The sequence below is a fragment of the Falco peregrinus genome, chromosome 2 (assembly GCF_023634155.1).
Source record: "Falco peregrinus isolate bFalPer1 chromosome 2, bFalPer1.pri, whole genome shotgun sequence".
Lineage (NCBI taxonomy): Eukaryota > Metazoa > Chordata > Aves > Falconiformes > Falconidae > Falco > Falco peregrinus.
The window spans coordinates 23,232,004-23,253,839 of record NC_073722.1 but is presented as its reverse complement, the minus strand read 5'-3'; the positions used below and the strand labels follow the sequence as shown (position 1 = coordinate 23,253,839).

Sequence of the window (21,836 nt, the reverse complement as noted above, 5' to 3'; positions counted from 1 at the left end):
TCATGTGGAAAAGACAGAAGATGAAGGTAGAGAAAGAGACAGAAAGGCTGTCTGTGTAAGCATCCTGTTTCTCTAGATCCCTCCCCAAAACGTCAGTCCTGTGGGATCATATGGGGAAACATGTACTTGCTCTGACTGCCTTCAGGCTCCCCATCTTCCTTTGGAAAAGATTTTGGGAAGCTCAGTCTTCCTCGGTCTACACAGGGGCATGAATCCCTCTGTCCATCATTTTGTCCCCCTCATGTTGAGGTGGGTGTCCCTGCTGCTGTGCTGATTTTGCAGTAAAAGGTGTGAGGGTGGGAGCGTGACCTCCTCTCCCCTCCAGCTCTGCCACCTGGCCACCTTGCAACAACACAGAGAGCTGAGCCCCTCCAGACACAGCTTCAGAAGGACTGGGAAACGTGGCTGTGTGTGAAACTGGGATGTGTAATGGGAACGTGTGTCCAGAGCTGCAGCAACAAGTGAGAAAATGTGGGTTGGAAAAAGTGGTATCTTTTTAGAGGTGACCTTTTGGCAAAAGGGCCCTACATGTCCAACTTTCCACTTTTTCCTAGAAAAAAAATACCAGTAAATGCACTGTAATATGAGCATGAAATAGACTTTTTATGTAGTGCATGTTCTACAGTCATCCATAAAGGACTGATTAAAAAATATGTAGTAATACATTATTGCATTGCCTTGTTAAAGCAATGATGGTCCATTTCTGAGCAGGGCTTTTTCTGGGGATTAATGACCAGAAGGGGCTAGATCTGCAGCTGATGATCACCATTAACCCCATCTGGTCAATAATCCTTGTTAATCCACTTTTATTGGCCAGAGAGTCTGTCCAGCCAAGTGGTTAGCACAGCACAGCACACTCAGGCTGCAGCTTCATCCCTGCTTCAAGGAAAATTAAAATGTGGGCTGCAGCTGAAAGGAAGGGACAAATCCAAGCCCAGATCTCTAGCTGAGTGCTCCTACTAGCAGTTGCATCCTTAGTCGGTTCAGGTTGGAGACCTAACTGAAGCTGATGGTTATGTGGGAGGCGAAGGGCTGGCCCGGGGAGGGAGCAGGGCACGGGCCAAACTGTGCTCTTGCCTTGCAAGCTCTGGCACATTGCTGGAGGTTCAGGGGCCAGGTGTGGGAGATGGGAGTACTTTGCCCTCATTAAAAAAAATAAAATCTGTCTTTTGACTCCTTTGTGCTTGGCCTTTCCAGCTGGGAGGGAAGCTGTACTTTGGGTAGGATTTGGAAACCCTTGGGTGAAAGGTGTGAGGACTGGGGTTCCCATATGGCTCTGTGCTGGCTGTGCCTGAGTAGGACCCATGCCTGGATGAAGGGCATCTTCTCCTCCTAGCTTATTTTTTAACTTCTGTTGCAAACTGCAAGAGAAGTACAAGAGCTCAGGCCAGCTCCTCAACTAGTGTGAATTACTTGGCTAAGCTGGCTTCAAAGAAGATGCATCAGCTTTGAACAGGGAATCTCATAGCCAGGCTTCAGCTGCTTTCTGCCACGCATCCATGGGCACTGCCATGTTAATAGCAGTTCCCAGGCACGTGGCTTAAACCATTTTGCCTTGCTATAGCAGTGAGCTCTCTTCTGTTGAGAGAAAGTGTCCTGTAGTCTACAGCTACTGCTCTGAGAGCATGTTGAGTAACTCAAGCCAACAACCTTTTTTTTACTGAATTATCTGTCAAATAATTATTCTCAAGAGCATATGCTTGTTATTCATTATATACCTTTAGATCTTTGTCTAATTGCTTTATGTAGTCTGGGTTTATCTCCCTGTTTGAATGTGGCTTTTTGGGCTGGCTCTGCCACCGTCAACAGCAAGCTCTCAGTAAGAGGGACAGGTCTTCTGTGCTGTTGGCCCCATTTGCTCTGCCAGGAGCCCTCTCCTCAATCAGGGAACAGATTTCCTCCTGTCTCTTGAGTAGCTCTTCACGCCCAGCCAGCCACCAGCTGGTATGACTTCCTGCTAAAAGCCTTTTTAATGGCTGATAGCTCCCATTTACCTGGAGGGCAGAGCAGTCAAGGGTAACAGATGACAGGCAAGCCTGAGGCTGGTGGCAAGAGCTAAGAGCTGGTAACAACTGGGAGAAGGTCTGTGAGGGAGGGGAAGTATGCTTTTTGCAGAGTATGTGCTCTGTTGTAAGTGTTGCGGCTGAACCCACTGCAATATCTTTACCTGCTCTTTGACCTTTTCAGCTTTGCTTCCTGAGGACTTGAGGACCCTTCTGGAGGAGGCAAAGGAAATGAAGTGGCCCTTTGTGCCAGAGAAGTGGCAATACAAACAAGACCTCAGCCCAGAAGACAAAACAAACCTGCAAGATATGATCAGCGCGAGGCTCCCTGATTTGCTGGTATGAACTACAACACACCTGTTGCATAAAACATCCCACTGAGGTGTTGAGGGTATGCAGAACCCTGGCAGGTAGTATCACCTGTGGGTTTAGGGGCTGGTTTTTTCTGCCTGGTGGCAGCAGCAGGTGAGGAACTGCTTGGCAAGCAGAGGTGAGCGGGTCCGTGTTGGGATGGGGTCGCTCACAAAGGCCAAAGAGCCAAAGTAGAGATGTGACTTCTATTTGTTGCAGTCCTCAGACGAGAGGGACCCAGAAGCTACACATAGTTTCCAGTTTTTTTTCATTACAGTTGCTATGAAGCAACATGTGTGAATCAGTTTCCTTCTCCTTGTGAGACAGCTCATTTCCATGTCACCACTGCATCTTCCAAGGGAAGGAAAGTCCTGCCCTCTGCTGTCACTGCAACCAAGCTAAGGTTGTGAGATCAGTGGGAGCTCTGCCTCGGTGTTAGGCTTCTGGTCTGTCTGTTGGCTGTGCAGCTCGTGACGATGGGTGTGCCACACCATGCAAGGCTCTTTATTTGAGGTCTTGCTGGTACCTGCAGCTTTATGTGCTCTCCCAGTGCAGGGAAGATAAAATGGATTCAAGCGATAACATCTTGAGTGTGTCCAGGCGTTTGGCTGCTGCTGTGCAAGGAATAAAAGTGCCTAGATAGTAATGACAGAGACATCGCAGAGCAGAGGGCACTGCCTCTGCCTTGTCTAGACGTGACCCCAGAAGGTAAATAGGGATTGTCGGTGCACTGAGCACCTTGGAGAACAACCTTATTCATTGAAACATGCAGCGATGACTGCGACTGCATTTACATTGTTTCTGCTCACTGTCGTGCTCAGCCTGTGCTAGTCTGGGCACATGCTTTGTCCGTTCCTCTGCTTTCACAGGGCAGTTCTGTTTCTGTTTCCACTAAGGTAACGTTTACCTCTTCCCTGAAGAACTGGAATTATAAAAAACTAAAATGCCAAATGTTTACATAACATTAAAAAAAAACACCATGAATTTGAAAAGACTGCTGTGCCTTGTTTAATTCAGCACTACTAGGAGGCAATGAGGATTATTCACTTTAGTAGGGCTTGCACAATTCATCACCTACTTTTCTTTTTTGAAGAAAATTACTTTACAGGATCCCTTTGAGGACCAAAGCTGGCCAAAACCTAGGCAGGAAAGGCAAGAACTTAATGTGACTTCTCCTGTGAGTAAAGGATACTTGGCTGTGTAAGGAGTTGCAGGATCCAATAGGTGCTTGGGGATCCCATCATGTAAGGTGATAAATTTGAGTGTAAAGATTAGAAAGCAGCAAGAAATACGGTTGCTTTTTGATTTTCTCAGAGGTGTGTCAGACATGACTTGTAGCAAATAGAGGACTGCCTTTTCAACAGTAAAGGTAACATCTAGGCTAGTTATCCCTTTGGCAGGGCAGACAGAAAGTAAGGATGTGGTTTGTGAGGTTTTGGGTGTTTTTTTTTTACTTGCTGTAGTGCATGTCTGAAGCCAACACAGTCCTATTCCTCACGGGAAGGGGCAGTCTGGCCTGAAAATCTAGGGTTTGGGGCAGGGAGGTCTGGCCCTGCTGAAATCCTAGCTGCAAAACTGCTGTTAACTCCAGGGTGGCCAAGAGATTTCACCTGCTTCGGAGAGAACCCTGCCCAAATAAAGCCAGCAAGTTTTGTTTGAGGAGGACAATTACATTGAAGAGCACTGAGCAATGAGAAGCTCAGAAAAGCCAACTGCAGGGCTGGGAGGTGTCAGCCGCAGCATCCCTTCGCCAGCATCCCACATTGCAGGGATCCTCATTTTCCTTGGGGAGGACAGGGAGTGGCTGCTTCTTGGGTATTTATTTTCTTTTTCTCTTTGGTGTGTGTGGCCTTAGACAGAAATTTATGGCAGAGGTTGACCTCCTTTACAATCCCCACACAGCTCTCTAACTTTGGAGCATTTGTCTGCTCTCTCTCAGGATAAACACCTGCAGTAAACTCCCTGAGAGACCTGGCTAGATGGGAGATTAATGTGGCTGTAATAGTGGAGCAGTGTTTGCAGCATTATGCCCTCTCCCCAGGTAGATGGATCTTTTCTGAGATGATACCAATTATTTATTGCTGAAACATCTGTTGATAACTGCAGCTGCCCTTGTTAAACAAAGCATATCATGGGGTCATAGACTATAGGGACCTAAAATCCTACTGCATGCTAGTTTTAGACTATTCACCAACACCCCCTGAAGTCCATTGGTTACCGTTGTCTTCAATGTTTTATCCTGCAGTTGAAAATACTTTGTAAACGTTGTGCTGCCTTTCCCCATGTGCTTTGAAGTATTATTTCATCTTCATCGGTAATTTATATTCCAGTGCCATTGTACCATGGGAAAAAGGGAAAACCTTTTTTGTTTTCCATTTAATTGTAGATAGACTGACATTTTGACCTGTATTATTAGTATTAGTCAGGAAAAGGGATTTTTCCCCCCCCTTCATCCATTCCTTTCCCCTCCACCCCCACCCCTTTTTTTAAAAAATAAAATTTCAAGGCAGAGCAAAGGCTTCTTCAGTTCTTTGAATAAAAAGCTGGGGGGGAAATGAGGCTGAAGAGAAGTGATTACAGTGTGATGAGGAAAGATAAAAGTCTGAGCAACTTTTTTTTTTTTTTTGGGGGGGGGGAGTGGGGGCATGAAGGACAGAAGGATAATTTAATTCCCTAGAGGAAGAAAAAAAATAAGTCTTTGTCAATTTATTGTTCAGGAAAACTTTTAAAATTTTTCATCTCTGTTTATTTTAATTTGCCATTCTTAGAATAAGCCCATAAACCCTAATTCATTACATTTAAAAAGTGCTTTAAGATCCATGAATGAAAGGCGCTTCATTACCATAACACACTGGTGGTGTTAGGAGGAGACAGAGCTGGCTACCAGGGCTCACCACGAGGATGTTTTACTCTGCGAGTAGGCTGAAAAGCTCCATAAGACCAGCACAGTGAGTAAGCGGATTAGGCTTTGGCTTCAAGAGTTTGCCTTAGTGTTGCACTTTAAAAAGTAGGATACCCATTGCTGGCGGCTGCATGCTTGTTTGACACATCAAGAAGGCAAAGCCACCTGCACCTGCAGACTTTTAAAGTGCTCTTCTTTGCCTTTGCTGTGGGATGATTATTGCTTCTGCACACTGGCTGAAGGAGTAGGAAGGCATGGCAAAACCAGCTTGGTGGGGCAGGGGTTAGCGACGAGCCAGGCTTTCCTTGGCACACTCTCACTGCAGCATCAGTTCAATGGGAACCATGCTACTGCCAGAGCACGGCTCAGGACAGATTTTGGCAGTATATGCAAACTTTTCTATTACCACCCTGCCCCCCCCCCCCCCCCCCTCCTTGCTCCACTATATGAAGTTACTGAACCTCCCTTGGGATTTAAAGGCAGCAAATTTACTGTAAACTTGAGGCAAACCGGCACTTCTGGTTTTACAAAATCTTTGCATCTTCTAGAAGATGGTTGGGGTTTTTTTGTTTGGGTTGGCTTTTTTTCTTTTCTCTGTTGGGGATTCCCCAACCAATACAAAGGCCAGCCCAGTTCAACAAGCTCAAAATTCTGTTTTCCATGTTTTCCTAAGAGGTTTTAAGAGAGCTTCCCTGCTAGCAAACCAAGCCATCCCGCAGCCCCCATCTCAGCCTAAATGCCCCTTTAGTGGGAAAGCCAACATCTGTATCCAAAGCAAGCACTGAGGTCTTTGTTTTTAACAAATCAAAGCAAAATCAGAATTGTAACAGCATCCTTGCTGACCAACATAAATAAGGAGGGATTACTTTTTCTCTCTAAATACCACATGCGTTGTAGGGTTGGGAGTGGGGCTGCAGATCCAAAAGGGAGGCTGCCAGGGGTTACTCTTCCTGCAGACCTTTGCTGTCCCAAGGGATGGAAATAGCCTTATGCTTGGTGACCAGCCAATAGAGGGCAACATGCCTGTATACACATAGGCTTTGATCCCACAAACTGTGTTGTAGGTTTTAGGTTTTGTTGAAGGACAACACTATGCGCACAAGTAGTTCTCTTGTGGGATGACTCATGCCATGTTAATATTTTTATTACTTTTTTGCAAGATTAGAGCCTGTTTGCAAACCTATCATAATGATGTGGGCCTTTACTTCATTTTTATTATACATATCAATAGTTCCTGCATCCAGGCTTAGGCATTCAGCCACGGACCAGGATTGTACCTGGGATAGGTACAATGAGAATATGTGGGGAAAATCCCTCAAGAGCAGGGCTAGGGCCAGTCTCTGCACCTGCTGTAGGGAACAGTGCAGGCTGACCCCATGCTCCTTGCTGTGGATGGGGCAGCACAAATCCTGACTCTGCTGGTGCAGAATCTCATGAGAGTTAAAGGGAATATTGAAAAGAGTAGAAAATAAGGCCCAGCAGCCCTTTCCTGGGCCTTGGCTAATTACATGCTGATGGATTGCCATTAGGGAAACCATTCTGAGGAACATGCCCTAACTACCCTTAGGTGTGTGTGTGGCACTTAAGAGCTGGGAGCCTTTGAAAAAGAACTAAAGAGGGGGCTGAGGATTTAGTTTTCTCCTCCTTCTAACTGTTGATGTGGTAACAGGAGAATTAAAGCCCTAAATCGTAGCCCTGGGATCTTGGTTGTTCAGGCTGACCTTTTGCTACCTGCCTCATAAGAGCTCTTCTTGGGTGATCCCAGTGAAACAGAGAGTGACGTAAGGGAGAGCTGTGGCTGTGGGCTGATTTCAGCCTAGGAGGGAATCCGTGGCACCCCAGCCTCCCTTAGGCTGCACAATCCCAGACGCTTTGTAAGTGAGAAGTATCAAAGATCAGGTGCAGGCAGGAAAGCTTCAGCTGTCCAGGGTGGCCTCCCTGATGCTGCCAGCGTGCAATGCTGCAAAGCACTCAGTCTTCTGCTGCCCGTGTGGGAAAACTACAGCAGAGTTTATGTGCAGCACCAAATCAAAAATGGGAAGTCTGATCCTGAGTACCTGTAGGGCTGTTCAATTTGCTTATGGGTAGGATTTCCTCTTCTCAGACACAGCTTCATGGAGGAGTATTTCCTCCCTGGAAAAGATCTTAAATGTTGTATTACTGAGATTGCTGTGTTGTATTTTCATTCCAAATTAAACTACCTCTCAAATTAATTGAGGACACAGATTTAGGACAGAGACTGTTGGATTTTTGGCTGGCTATAATGCTCTTGATGCCACCTTCTTGGTAGGGTTCTGTCACTGGCACTTAGCTATTTTTAAGTATTAAAATATCCCCTTCAATATAGTATCTTGATGTACCACAGGGAATCACCACACTAGTTTATAAATAGTCTAGAGCTCGAGCACAGCAGAACAAATAAGGACTACAAAATTATTGTTGCACCTGTCCTTAGTAATAATTAAGAATAGGTACTCCTGCAGATGACTGTGGTCCTCCAGACCCCTGCTGCCTTGTCAGATATGAGGTCCACAGGAACTACCCCTCAAGGAGCTTCCTTAGCACTTTAAAGGGTTCTGCTTCTGTCCTCATCCCAAAATGCCACTGTTCAGCAGCCTGAGCTGCCTGTGGCTTTCCTCCCTCCTGCGACTGCTCACGTTCATCACACAGATGATTCTACCACTTGCCCCTTCAGGTAGCTGCAGTCCCTTCATTACTGCTACCCAGTGCTGAGAGCACATGCCAACAGCAGCTTGATCAGGGATGGTGCCTTCTCTGCTCAGTCTTGATGGGATGCTCTCTCCATCCTGCAAGGGAGGGAGCTGGTCCTGCCTGCAGGAATCTCCAGGCACTGCTCTACTGGAACTCTGCTTCCTGCAAACAGCAGTGGCTCTCAGATAGAGTGGAAGCTGAGAGCAGCACGTGGAACATCCCAATAGCAGTAAAATGAAATCAGTGGCAAGTGCAATTGCAGAAAACCAGGAGTTATTCTCACTCTAGTACTTTCTCAGTTGGTGAAGCAAGATGTGGTTGGTTGTAAAAAAATGACCCGTTCTGTGGTGTTTTGAACTGCTAATAATGGACCTAATGCTGCTTCCATTGAATAAACACCCAACACTCCATTGCCTTCAGGATGAATAACTTGAGCTAATTAACAGCCTCGGAAGCTCAAGCCATGAAACAGGGTTCTCTGCTGCTCTGAGCAGAGAGGAAAGTGTCCAAGAGCTTCTCATTCCTCAGACTGCAGCTATTTTCTGCGTGACTGGACTGTCCTGTGTTTCAAGTGTATCCATCTGCACCTCATGGACATGCTTTCTTCTGCCCATCACAGAAGTGGTAGGAGGCTTAATTCCTTGTTATTTGTCAAGTGGGCTCTGATTGCCAGCTGAAAGGCAGAGATTGATAGAGAAGTCCCATGCGGTGACAGCAGCTTTGGTCCGTTGGAAAGACAGGCTTTGCTAAGAGCGCATGGGGTAAAAGAGTGAAAGACTTCAGCCAGATCCATTGGTGTTGTGACTCTGTGTTTAATCTGACAGGGGACGAACGTAAGGGGAAAGAAAACTGAGCAATTTGTTAGGGTTCAGTGAAGTGCTAACCAGGAGCAGGTCTTGCGAAAGAATTAAAGCACCTGGAAGTACGTGCCACTGGAACTCCTGCCTTGTGCCCAGAATTAGAAATTCTTTGTTGACTGCTCTTGGTTTTGTTTTGGGGTTTTTTTGAAGATTTTAAACCTCAGCTGCAGTTACAAATGCAACAAAGACTGAAACACTCTGAGGTGAATGGATATAAGTGAAAACAGAAATCCAGAGCGTCTGCAAAACTGTGGGGACACCCTGAAAATGAAGTTATTCCTGCCCCTGCTTTCTAACCTTGCCGTGTGCAGTGGTGTTTTACCAAAGGGGACCCTCCCGAGCCCACAGGCTGGAGCAGGGGGGCTTGCCTCCAGGATCTTTGCTTTATAGAGAGAACATAGAGAGTGGATTAAATCAATATTTCATTTATTTGGGCTTGTAATTCCCCTTACATCAGCTGCCACATGAAGATTTTCTCCTATTTTCTTCCCCTCCTCCTCGTCCTCATTTACTATGCACCAATAATTTCCCTTTGACGCTTTCCTGCCAGCCCTAGTGCCAGATGGCCCCGGTTCTGAGCTTCTCCCCTCTCTTGGGAGCGGCCCCCATTGTCAATGCAAAGGAGGCGTCGTGGCTTTGAACCCAAAGCTGGGACCCAAACTTCAGCCCCGGCATGAGGAGGAGCTAACCCACTAATGCAGGAAACCATGCAAACAGCACACCCTCCCACTCATCGCCATTAAGGAAAAAACCCTTCACTAAAGGCTGTTTTGCATTTTCCCCAATGGTCCATGTATAGAAATCTGGTGCAAATTTAATTCTCTCACCACCTGATTCCACTTCCCAGCCGCAAGGTTCCCTTTGTGTCATAAACTCAATTAGACATATGCATTTCACGTCATGGACACAGATGTGAAAACAAAGTGTGCACATACCTCGCTCTTTCTCCCTCCCTCTCTCTCTCTCTCTCTCTCTGTAGATGCGCCTACATCAGCTTTAAAGTGATAAAGAAAGTGAGTAAATCTGTTCAGGGCGCTAGCCCCCTATGCAGAACAAAGTGTCTGGCTGTGGCGAGCGGCGCTGGGTTTCTGATTGTGTGGGGATAGGCTGTGACATCTTGGAAGTCAATAGGGTTACCCTGGGTCTGGGCTGGGTGACAGGGAGCTGCTGCCCCATTTCATTTCGGAGTGGCATGGGGAGGGTCTTTGTGCATGGTTTGGGTGCGTGCCCAGCGCGCCGGTGCATTAGCTGTAGGTGCTGAGGAATTTTCCAGCCACACGAGTTGGCAGGGAATGAAAGGAGCGGGTATTAATTTCTCAGAACAGGGGGGAACGTAATTGCAAAGACTGACACCGAACCGTGTTTCTGTGTGCCACACAGCATGCAGCCCTGCCTTTTTTTAAAAAAAAAGCAGAGTTTCTCTCCCTGGCTTGACTTTTCTACATTTTGCGTCCATTTGGGTTTGGAGAGGGACACGAGAGGTTTTGGCATTGAGCAGAGAGTTAAATTATGCAGCTGCAAGACTGCCAGGCCCTTCAGAATAGGATGCTTCGTTTAGATTTTCCACAATGCTATTGAAGTGCTTATTTTCCTCCTGAAGAGACACAAACAGATGCAAACTTCTGTAAACACTTTAGAAATGAATTCAGTGAGTTTGGCCTCTCAGCAGTGCTCAATAGCTGACAGAAAAATGTCTAATTAGTGCAAGTGGAAATAATAGGGCCACTTGGATTCCTTCCATCCTCCTCCAAGTCTACTTTTCCTAGGAACTCAAAGGCCCTTTTGTTTGATAGGTCACCCTCTCTCAGGCTTTTGTGCTCCGATCTATTAAAGGAAGAAGGGGAGGAAAAAAAAATAGATTAGGCGATGCTCTGTGCTTAAATATATGGCCTGTTGATGAGCATTTCGAATGGCTGGTTTGCAGTGTCAGTTTACAGGTGCTTGGAGAGGGGGATTCCTCCATTGTTGGCCGGCACAAGCGGAGTTGTGCGTGCCCAACTCCAGGAATCCTTTTCAAGTGCCATCCTCTTAGAAAATCCAACCCGAGCTCAGGAGAAAAAAGGAAATTTGTACAAACCCTCCTCGCTGAAGTGCAAACAAGCTAGCAAATACTCACAACAGATTGGTGCTGCAAGCCGGCTTTCATGCCATATACCGCAGGGACTTCTCCAGATGGTTTGACGTGGGCTTTCTTGCACACCTCAGACGGTGGTTCTGCTACTCAAAATCAAGAATGAGTCTGGCTGTCAGAGTGTAAGGCTCTGAGCTAAAAGGAAAAAGAGTAGAAATAAGGCTGGGGAGGAATCTAAGAAGCTTGAGCCGTGTCTGAAGCAGTTCGTGGACCACTCTCTGGCTCTGCCTGTGCATTCACACAAGGAAGGCAAGGGAAGGAGGCTGGTGCTAAGACAGAAATGGGAGATAGCTGCCAAACTTGATGTTGTAGCAGGGATTTGGACACAGTTTTCTTGGCAGTCTCTCATCCTCTGATGGTGCCGTGGGGCCTGATCCTCCCTCCTCTGTGTTGCTTTTACTCTGTCATGAGTGGAGTTACTCACTGACATGAATGACATGAGAAACACATCCTTCTTGTTGGCCTCCTGTCCTCTTAGCAGCATGCTATCTCAGGAGCTCTGGCTGATTCCTCATGTCAGTGTGATGGCTCAACCACTGTGGGGAATCCCAGAGAGTTCATACAAACTTAGTAATCATTAAAGATGACCTGCAGGTGAAAAACATGGGATTCCTGCCCTGTTCGCTTGTTTGTGGTGTACAAAGCAGTGGATGGCTTGAGTTCCATCTGGGGCAATGCCTATAGTGACCATTTCCAGTCTTTCCAGACTCATGTTCCCCTTTTAAACTGTTATTACTGCTAGTAATCAGTTGGGCATGATTTAAATTCATTAACAGGCCATCAAATGATGTGGTTCCAAATACTAAACAACAATTAGAAAGACAAAAAAAAAAAAAATCAGGAATGATATCTATGCCGCAAACAAAAAAACAGCTGGATCCTTCCTACCTTAAAAATGAAAATATGTTCAGGAATAGTCATAGTAAATCCTATCTGGTCACTGACACAAAGACTTTCTCCATTATGTCAGTGCCTAGGAAGGTAAAGATTATGAGGTGAGTAGAAATTCTGAGACAGCCTTTTAATTGCTAGTGAATACTTGCTTCTTGTAATGTTCAATACTTCTTTTGCTGTAAAACTGTGTAGCCACCTTACAGAAAATAACTAAGGATATCCCATCTGTTCTAAAATGGTACGTAGGCAGCACTGTTAGGGAGAGAGTTACTAAAGCAGAACATTTTTTTAGACAGTCCACTGAGCCTTTGCGAGGTAAGTTTCTCCAAGGCTGCCCCATGGCACTGGTGTTCTTTTCAGGTTTATTTGAAAGCCTCCATCATGGTCAAGGACTGTGTAACCGCAGCTGCTATTGTGTTCCTGATTGACCGGTTCCTGTATTGGATTGATGCCTCCAGCAAACTTCTTCAGATTGCCAAAGGTCTGCACAGGCTGCAGCCTACCACGCCGATCAGTCCTCAGGTGCTCATCCGCCAAGCTCGCCTCTCTGTCAACACAGGTACCGCTCCATTTTCTCAGCTCAAGCCCAATAAGAAACTACTTGACTTTGAAGAAGACACTTTGTCCCTCGCTGCGGATGACATGCTTACAGCCCCGGTGCCATCTTTTCAAACGCACAGCCCACCCCCAGCCCCCTTGAGCCCTCCCAGCTCCTCTCACTAGCACAAAGGGGCTGGTATAAAAGGTTTCAGAGCCAAAAGCAGGAGAGAGAATTGTGAAAGGGTGTGGAAAATACTAATTGGAGCTTTTGTTCATTAACAAATCTTCCCTGCTGGTTTCAAACAGGGATATCTGAATTGCTATATTTCTGACCAAGGGGCTTTAAAAAGTAAATTAGAATCCTGGCATTTTCTCTGCACTGTCCCAGCTGCTTTTTTTTTTTTTTTTTCCAGTGGGACCCCTTGACTATGCAAACAATGCAGCTTAGAGGACAAACTGATTTTAAAAAAAAGATAAATTCCATCATTCCTATAACATTGGTAACACCTGAAGGATTTTTAATGCATCTTCTCACTGTCCTACTAGGGAGAAGGAAACAAAGCCAGACAAACTTGCTCTGAAACGCCCAACTAAGGAATATTTTATTTGCAGAAAAAAGAACTAAAGGTTCCCTGTGTAGCCGGTTTCATTTGTGGCTGTGGACTTCTCATGCTCCTATTGCCATGGTGTCTGGGTACTGGCACACTCCAACTGATGAACTAGTTCAGCCAACACTTACACTGCTTCTCTGGCTGGAGCAGCCTTCTTGAATTCAGCCAGACAACTGAGACAAAAAGCAAGGTTCAACATGAATCAAGCTGATCAAATTAGACCTTAAGGCCTCTCCTGCAGCCCGTCAAGCCTGCCACGGGTGACTCTGGCCATGCAACAAAACCTCTGAGCCATATGACAGGGGGCTGATAGGCAGAATCTCCACTTTGTGTTGCATTCTGCATCCTTTCTCTGTATGTTTTTGGCTATATAATCTGTGCTTAAGATGGTTCTTAAAAGCTATATAGAGAATGACAGGGAGGCAGCATAGCCTGTGGCTATGATTTCTGTGGCAGGACGTCAGGTCAGCTGGCTCTGAGGTGCATCTGCAGAGCTTCCCCCCCTGGTGAAGCTCCCCAGTGAGACCAAAATGGGTTTCCAAAACCCGTGTTTCCCTGGGACAGAGACTGGCAGCTCTGTTGGTGAAGGAAGCAGGCTGAATTACTTTGTTTTGGAAGAGAAAGAAGAGCAGGGAAACCCAACTGGTGGGGTGGCCATCAGCTCAGTGCCCAGTCTTGTTGCCACCTCCCCTGCTATGACTCCTGCAGCAGCCCAAGGCATGGGAAGGAGCAGAGCGAGAAATGAGTGCCTGGAGCCACCTGCCTACACTGCAGGGCTTGGATTTACTCTAAACCCAACGTGCAGCCTTAGCCTCCCCTGTAATGAAGAGAGATTTATTGTTTTCTCCTTGCGGTTGGTTTACTGAAGCTGTGCTGTAGAACATAGACAGCATGCACAGAAATTCAACAGAAATATCAGAGTTTGACTTGAGGAAGACTTTCTCACATTCTAAGATTAAGCAATCTTCCGGGAATGGATAATATGTTAAGTAAAGAAGATATATACATCATTTTATCTTACTGTGCAACCACGTTATAGAATGTAATGCATGTACATTTATGACTATTGACAGCAGCAAATGTATATGCAGGTGATAATGGGATCTATCAGGTTAAATATCACATAGCTTCTCGATGAGATTTTCCAAAGCAAGTGCATTGCTAGAAACCGTTGTCTCATCAGTGTTTTCTGCAATATTTGTTGTACATATAATATAGCCAGTGTCAAAGAGATTCCTGAGCGTGAAGCAGAATCTGCGGCACATATTTAATTGGAAAGTTAAGTCTAACCGTGGACACACTGACAGTGCTGGGAAGAAGAGTACAATTTGCAGAGGCTTTCAGTGATGAGTATTTTTGTTCACTTCATATCACATGATATATTTTTATATTAATTTTCTATCTTTTTTTAAATTTTATTTTCAATCAGGTAAACTTTTAAAAGCTGAATATATCCTAAGCAGCCTTATTAATGACAAAGGAGCAACAGGTATGTATATCTTTCTTTTCCAATTTCATAGTTGCTATTTTGGTGGGATTTTTTAATACTAGTTTTAATCACATGAGCTTCAAATACAGCCAGTCTGACCTCAGTAATGACTCCTTACATCATGTGTCTCTTTTCTGCACCATTCTTTGCTAAAATGTGGAAACTGCGACCTTTTTTTAAAAAAAAAATTCCGTAATTCATCCTTGTATGTTTTCAAATGGGTGGGAAAATATTCTGGATTGGCAGCCTTCCTACTGATTTCTCTGCCTAGAGAATTTTAAAATGTGGATCAACTAGGACAACTCCCTCCCCTTGAAAAAATCCAGATTGTTAGAGTAATGCTTATCCTCCAAATTCACACTGTTTCTATGGACTAAATGAATTCTTTATTCTAGACCTGAAACAGACTGCAGGGCAATTATTTAGTATCTTTTGGGGTTAACTAAAAAAAAGGGAGTGAGTCCTGGTTCTTACAGCACTTTCTTTTATTGCTGAATAGATGTGCAGAACTGTAAAAATGGGACCATTCCTTAATGCATGATGACGTTTGTAGAAATTAGTTGGGTTTTTTTTCCTTTCTGTCAAATGACTATACTGCTGGTCGTGTGGCTTGTTTCAGATCTGAAGGGATGTGTAGTATTTCCAATGATAGGAATTAATTAATTTTGACAGACATCCATAATTATTATTTAGTCATGGTTTTGAGACAATGTATTTCAGGGGTTTATATCTGTTCTCCATTTTCTTAGCCTTCAGGGTTTATTTAGTCAATACATTCAGGTTTCTCTACAACCATGTAACTCTGGCAATTTAAGAAGCCTGTTTTGGGTCTTGTTGGTTTGTGAAACTGAGGTCCTCATACAAGAAAGGCCTTCATGTGAGAGGGCTTTAAACAAAACACCAGCTATCACTAGTAAAGTGGAACTGGCTATGCAAAACATTGCGTTTCACCTTCCTTGGGATTATGCTTTTCTTTTAAGATTATTTTCATAGTATTCAATTATAATGCTTGTTTGTTTAACATTGGAGATGTGTTGTTGAACAGATAATTCATGCTGAGAATTGCAGTGAAATGTTCACAATGCTTAGGAAACCTTAGTGATTTTATTTCATATTCTGTTCTGAAATCCAGTATAGATTTGAGAATGAAAGACTTTGAGTAACTAATCGTGCTGTGTTAACACAAAAACTTTTATTTTATTCTTCATGAGATACTGATACCTGAAAAGAAAACATATTTTGCCAATCATTAAAAGTATTTTGCTCTGCTGTATGTATATATTGATGGCAACAAAGATATGCCATATTAATAGTTTTGACTGGGTTTTAGTGGAACTCTGTACAATGTTTATATACAACGACTTTTTCATTACTTCACAGAAGACAGGCACCTTCCACTTTTTAGATTGTTTTTATGCTCTATAGCTGTCACTCAAGCTACATACCCATACAGCTGTCTACTTATATTCCTTAACACGCTGCCACTTTGTAATCTATCTTAACTGTAAGTCCTGACTCAGACCAGCTGAATTCAACGAGGAGAACCCTGGCAATTTACTGGGATTTAGGTTACCCTCAGAGGCTTAAAATGATGGCAACATTTTTCATTCTTTACTGAGTTTTTTCGTTCTTTCTGCAGGTACCTGGAAATATGCTAAAGAAAGCGATAGGATTCTCGTTCAGTCAGTCTGCTTACAAATCAGAGGACAGATTCTGCTAAAGCTTGGTAAGGGTTTTTTTTTCTATAAATGTCTGCTCAAGGTTTTTCCTTATTTTTTCTTTGCAGTCAAGCTTTAAGATGGTACATTTGGCATACGTCAGAGTTTTGGCTTGTGTGGAACACCTGCTATGTCCATATGTCCATAACACAGCCACAGAGGTTGAGTTGTACGCCCCTCTGCAGCCAAGACTTAGAGCCATGTACCAAGCAAATGCATTTTAGAAATTATCATTTTATTACTAATCTGACCAGCAGTTGAGGAGCATTCTGAAATGTTGTTCCTTTTTCCCTGTGCTACTCCGCGTTTGCTGATGCTTTTCCCAAATTGACTGTTCTCAAAGGCATGCAGTAGTTTATCACAGGTACATCACAGAAATTTTCTCTCTTAGGACAAGAAAATCCCTAGTTTTCAGCATGATGGGCTTCTGTATTCAGGGATTGGTACTTGAGGCTAACAGCCTGAATTTTGTTGGTTTGATGTGACCTTTCATCTTCCATGACTGTTGAGCTGAAGTCTTTTATGAGCATAAAATGTGCATGTTTATGCACAGCCAAAAGCTAAAGGAAAACAATAAAAGTTGTGTCACCAAAGCAAAAAGTGCTTGTGGTATGGTTTTATACTATTTTGAGGGCTCCTGACTCAAAGAGATGTAAAATAAACTATGGAAAGTCATCTGTAGCTGTAATCTGACTATTTTTCTGATTTATTTCAGGGATGTGGTATGAGGCAGCAGAGTTGATTTGGGCTTCAGTTGTGGGTTATTCCAAACTTCCTCAACCAGATAAAAAGGTACAATTTCCTTTTCACTCTGGATGTCCTTGCCAATCTAATAATCGTTCCAGATTAGCTTTTATTTACTTCAGAAAAGTCTTTTAGCAATAATATTTCAATTATGCACCTCAGACAAAGTTAACATGCAGGACAAACATTCTGGCCAAAGTCTGTATTGCACATTGTTTCCGCATGCATGCACAGACTTAGGGACACCTTTTTTCCTGCAGGGGAATGAAAGTAATAGTTTTCATTAAGCAGAATCATCTGAAGTGAACCATTCACCTAGGATGTCACAGGTGCCTCTGACAAGGACAGACTAATCCCAGAATGCAGCCATAGATTTTATTTATCTATTAGGACTAAGGCTAATTTTTTTTTTTCGCGACAGCTACCGTATCTGTCTTTAACACCTTTGTGAGGCTTGGCTGCACTAATCTCCCACTGTAGAGGAAGCAACAGTCACACCATGTGTCCGTAGCTAAACAGGAATGTGAACCTAAGTCCTGCAGGTCCTAGGGTGGTGCTTTAAGAAGTTTTGTAATTGTACTCCGGCGTAAGATACACCACAAAGCCAGACCTTGTCACCTCTCCTCTACCATACCTTAAAGCTTGACCTCAAGCTCAGAATGTTTCTATAGGAGCAAAGATGTGCAGTGAATTTTGCGGAGAGCGTACAGATACTTCCCACCATTCTTAACTATTTAGCTGGACAGACCCTTAGCTAGCACATATAGATTAACTCTTCCAGAGAGACACAATTAGCAAGTTCATAGATCTATATGTTACATGTTCATGGCTCATTTTTTAATTGGTTCTGTAGAACCAATTACAAATTACAAAAACCAACCTAATTATATCAACACCAAGAACTCTTCAATTTTGTCCAACTCTTGTTTGTTTGTTTTTTAAACAGTGCAATAAGCTCAGGAAGTGTGTTAAAAAAGATGCTTATTTTCTTAGGCTATGAGTGATGAGCATTTATTACTTCTATCATCTCTCTAGACACCTTCACCTTGGATTTTTTAGAAAGACTGGGATCAACCGGCCAGTTCTTAAACATAATTTTTGGGTTTCTGTGGTCTTTTCTGAAAAGCAATGGTAAACCAGATTGAGTCTTTTTTCAGATATAGTTCACCAAGGGCTTTTGGTGATACCACGAGACTTTGCTTTTGCTGTCACAAACAGCACCTTGGGAAAATGCAGTGCTGTTTAAGTTGAAACCTAGAGTTAGTGGTAATAGGGATAGCTGCCATTCATGGAAACTCATATATATCCACCAGGCTACACTTTCTGCAGGTTGGAATTAATAAAACCCTACCAAGATGTTGTCTTTGAATTTCTTAGCAGTGCTTCACTTTGGATCTTATTTGTTTGTTTTGGGTTTTTTTGTTATGTTCTACACAGAACCTACTTTATTGTGAGCAGCAAAATTCAAAACACAAAGGGAAAACCACTATGATAATTTTCCATTTCTCTTTCAGGGAATTGCTACTTCCTTGGGTATTATGGCAGACATCTTTGCTTCCATGAATGAGAAGGATTATGTACGTTTTAAAACCAATGCCAATATTGACCTGGTAAGACTTGGTTTGGTATTTGTGTGTGTAGATTCTTCAGATGGACTATGTATGGTTGTTCCAAATTCACCTGCACTTTGTTTTTCCTCCAGTTCCTCTCCTGTGCTGAGAGGGCTGAAGAAACTTCCATTGCTCTGGGTGAAAAAGTTCATTGGCGCCTAGAAAGAAGGATGCCTTGCTTCAGGAAAAAGAAAACATTAATAGTATTTACAGAGTATGTAGTCTGTGTAATATATAGAATATTTATAGGGTCAAAAAGTGACATGTCAATGGTAAATCTGAGCAAAAAGGCTCCTGCAGAAACAGACCTGGCTGCTGTTGTTTAAGATATGATGTCCCGCTCTATCAAGACTCAAGGGTCGCAGAGAGCTCAGGGAACCTACAACAGTCAAGAAAAAAATGCTATGCTGTCTTTCTTCAGTCTAACAGCATGGCTTACCAGGTAGACCCATCTCTTTGAAAAGAAAGCTTTTGAGGTGAGGTTTCCCTCTTGTTTTTCTCATTTCACTAGAGCCTTCTCCGAGAGTTCAATCATCGCTTGCTATCAGCTGCTGAGGCCTGCAAACTAGCAGCAGCCTACAGCCAGTACACCCCGCTGTTCGTCCTCACAGCCGTGGTAAGCATTGGTTTTAATTCTGAAAATATTATTTGTATAAGACAAGAGTCCAGGCTATTAAATTTGGCTCTAATCCGGCTTTCAAACATTGCATCATACAGGGTGTTTTGTCTGTGTTGTGGGTGTGATGCTGTATGTTGCTCAGAACTCCAGTTGGGAGCTAAGCAGATGGGTGAGAAGCAGTATCTGTCCACAGAGCGAGGATGGACTTTCAAGCCCTTCTGGTAGTGCTGCTTCTCATATAACTGCAGCTATATTTCAAAAGAAAAAGAGCAAGATTATTTCCTCCAGGAAACACAGCAGCGGCAGTTAGAGCTGATGTTTGCTTCAAATTGTAAAAGGGAAAGAAACATATTTCCCCCCCCTTTATTTAGCTCTGACCTGTGGTCCAGGCTTTTAATTCCTTCATTCCTCTTTCATCCCCTCCCAGAACATCCGTGGGGTGTGTTTGCTGTCCTATAGTCACTCCAAGGACTGTCCCCCAGAAAAGAGAAAATTCTACTTGTCTGAAGCCAAAGAATCCTTTGAGATCGGCCTTCTCACCAAGAATGATCAGAGTCCTGTCACCAGCAAGCAGGAGCTCCATAGTTTCATTAAAGCTGCTTTCTGCCTCACAACTGTGCATCGGTGGCTCTATGGGGAGAGCGAGAAACTCGGTGAGGTAAGTCAACTCTGTAGAGAAGCCATGGGAAAACTGCACTCATACAGCACTTCCGTTACAGAAGAGGAAGAGAAAGGAATGCTTGCCAAAGAGATCATGGCTCTGATCACAACTGTGAAGAAGCTCCTGCAGGTGGAAAGCTTCCCTAATTCTGATGCCAGGTCTTATGTTCCAGACAGTTACAAAGGCACAGTGGAAAAACCTATCCTGCAAGGGGAAGCCAACTTTGAGAAAATCCTTGCCATGCATTCTCAGCATCATCTGTCAGTGTGTGAAGTGTTTGAAAATACTTGCAGGAGTCATAAAACCACAACAGGAGGAACTCAAGTGGGAGCTTGTATCACAACCTTAAGAACAGAAACCAAAAACATAGACACTATGTGTACTGCTGAAGAAATAGTGTACCAGAGGAAAGGCGCTACGGAAATGCTGAATTCACCAACAGCAGGAATTATCTCAGAGAGACTCAGTGGCCAGAGAGATAAATGTATTGGTTCTGATGTGATGAAAATTTCCATCACTGAAGGGATTGAGCCATTAGAAGTAGAAATAAATGATGAAAACAGTGTTTTCAGCAGATGGCGAAACAGGAGTCAAACCACTACTTCAGAGAGCTCTTGGTGCAAGCTGTCAAAATCAAGTCACTCTTCCAGCTGGGAGGAACTAAACCGTAATAGCAGTAATGAGTCTCCCAGGGAAGGGCAGCAGCAGGAAAAGGGCTCAGCAGAGGAGCAATCTTGTACAAAAGAGTCCAATGAAAATGGTCAAGCTGCATACTTGCACTCATTGCCTCCCAGAGCCTGGCATTCTTCTCCTCCAGAGCCTCTGCGTAGCTGTGGAAGATCTCCTCAGCCTTCCTTAGCGGTAGATACATCTCTAGCTGGGAGATTTGTGGAAAAGGCATCTCTTTGCAGAGAAGAGCTGTGGGAGGAAAGACACCAAGGAAGCAGCTCTTTAGAAAAGAAAGCAAGGGAGGTGAGCAACATGGTTACTTCACTTTCCACCCCTTACTCTGTTGCTACCAGGCCCGAGGAGGAGGAAGAGAAGGCCTCCTCCTGGGTGGAGCTGGACTGCAGGAGCAAGGACAGCAGCAGGGAGGGCAGCGATGGCAACACTGCATCCCGACCCCAGGGCCCGTGTGCGTGGGTCCACCCAGAAGGAGAAACTGCAGACAGAACAGATGATTCCTCGTTTGATGCACATCTCCGAACAAATGGAGGTGCTTCAGTACTATCGACGAGCATTGAGTTGAAAAGGGCCAGTGATTCCTTTGTGCATGACGGGCTGAGGAATTCTGCCGTGGTGAGACATGGATCTTTCAAAGTGCCTGAAGTTGATGCCCAGGCAGAAACTGCAGATTACACTGAATTTGATTTAATCAGTACTGGAGATTCAGGAAACAACTATCCTGCGGCATCTGTTCCAAAGTATCAGTCAACTCCCAGTACACCTGCAGCTTTGCCCTTGCGTAGAAAGATACCCATAACCAAGCACTTTGACTCTGCCACTACTGAAGAAGATGAAGAAAAGTCTCAGGACATGGTGAGCAGCAAGAGACAATCCAGTTCATCTCTGAGTTCATCATACAAATCAGCACAGGTGCCCAAGAGTTCCCCTGAAAGTTCATTTCTGAACTCAAGGGGGAGTGGTTTTGTCTTCATTCCTGGCAGAACGAATGAAGAAATCCTTGATGCTCGATTTCTGAGGGATGATGATTACATGCAGCTTCTGGCAGGAGTAGAACATAATTGGCTTGTCCAGAGACTGACGCCTACTGGATTTTTTAAGTCTAAACAGCTTCGTAAAGCATACTGTAAGTTTCCACACAGCAATGGGCATTTTCACACAGCAACAGGTACTCCCACAGAGAACAGTCTTGACTTAGGCTTTTTAACACAATGTTTCAGTCATCATCTTAATTTTTTGTTGTTTTATGGGGGTTTGTATAAGGATTTTAGCAATGGAAGAACACTTCCTTGAACCATTTTCTCCTG

At 44.1% G+C, this 21,836-nt stretch overlaps 1 protein-coding gene across 1 annotated transcript in view; it reads left to right on the top strand.

The window, feature by feature from the left end:
- The window catches only part of ALPK1 (alpha kinase 1), a 51,362-nt gene that overhangs the window by 20,321 nt on the left and 9,205 nt on the right, over positions 1–21,836 (top strand). The window contains exons 3-10 of the mRNA XM_055797742.1: positions 2,188–2,342; positions 12,214–12,412; positions 14,434–14,493; positions 16,133–16,219; positions 16,927–17,003; positions 18,470–18,565; positions 19,077–19,181; positions 19,612–21,655. Coding sequence (XP_055653717.1) covers positions 2,188–2,342; positions 12,214–12,412; positions 14,434–14,493; positions 16,133–16,219; positions 16,927–17,003; positions 18,470–18,565; positions 19,077–19,181; positions 19,612–21,655 — 2,823 coding nt within the window. The remainder of the gene's footprint in view (positions 1–2,187; positions 2,343–12,213; positions 12,413–14,433; positions 14,494–16,132; positions 16,220–16,926; positions 17,004–18,469; positions 18,566–19,076; positions 19,182–19,611; positions 21,656–21,836) is intronic.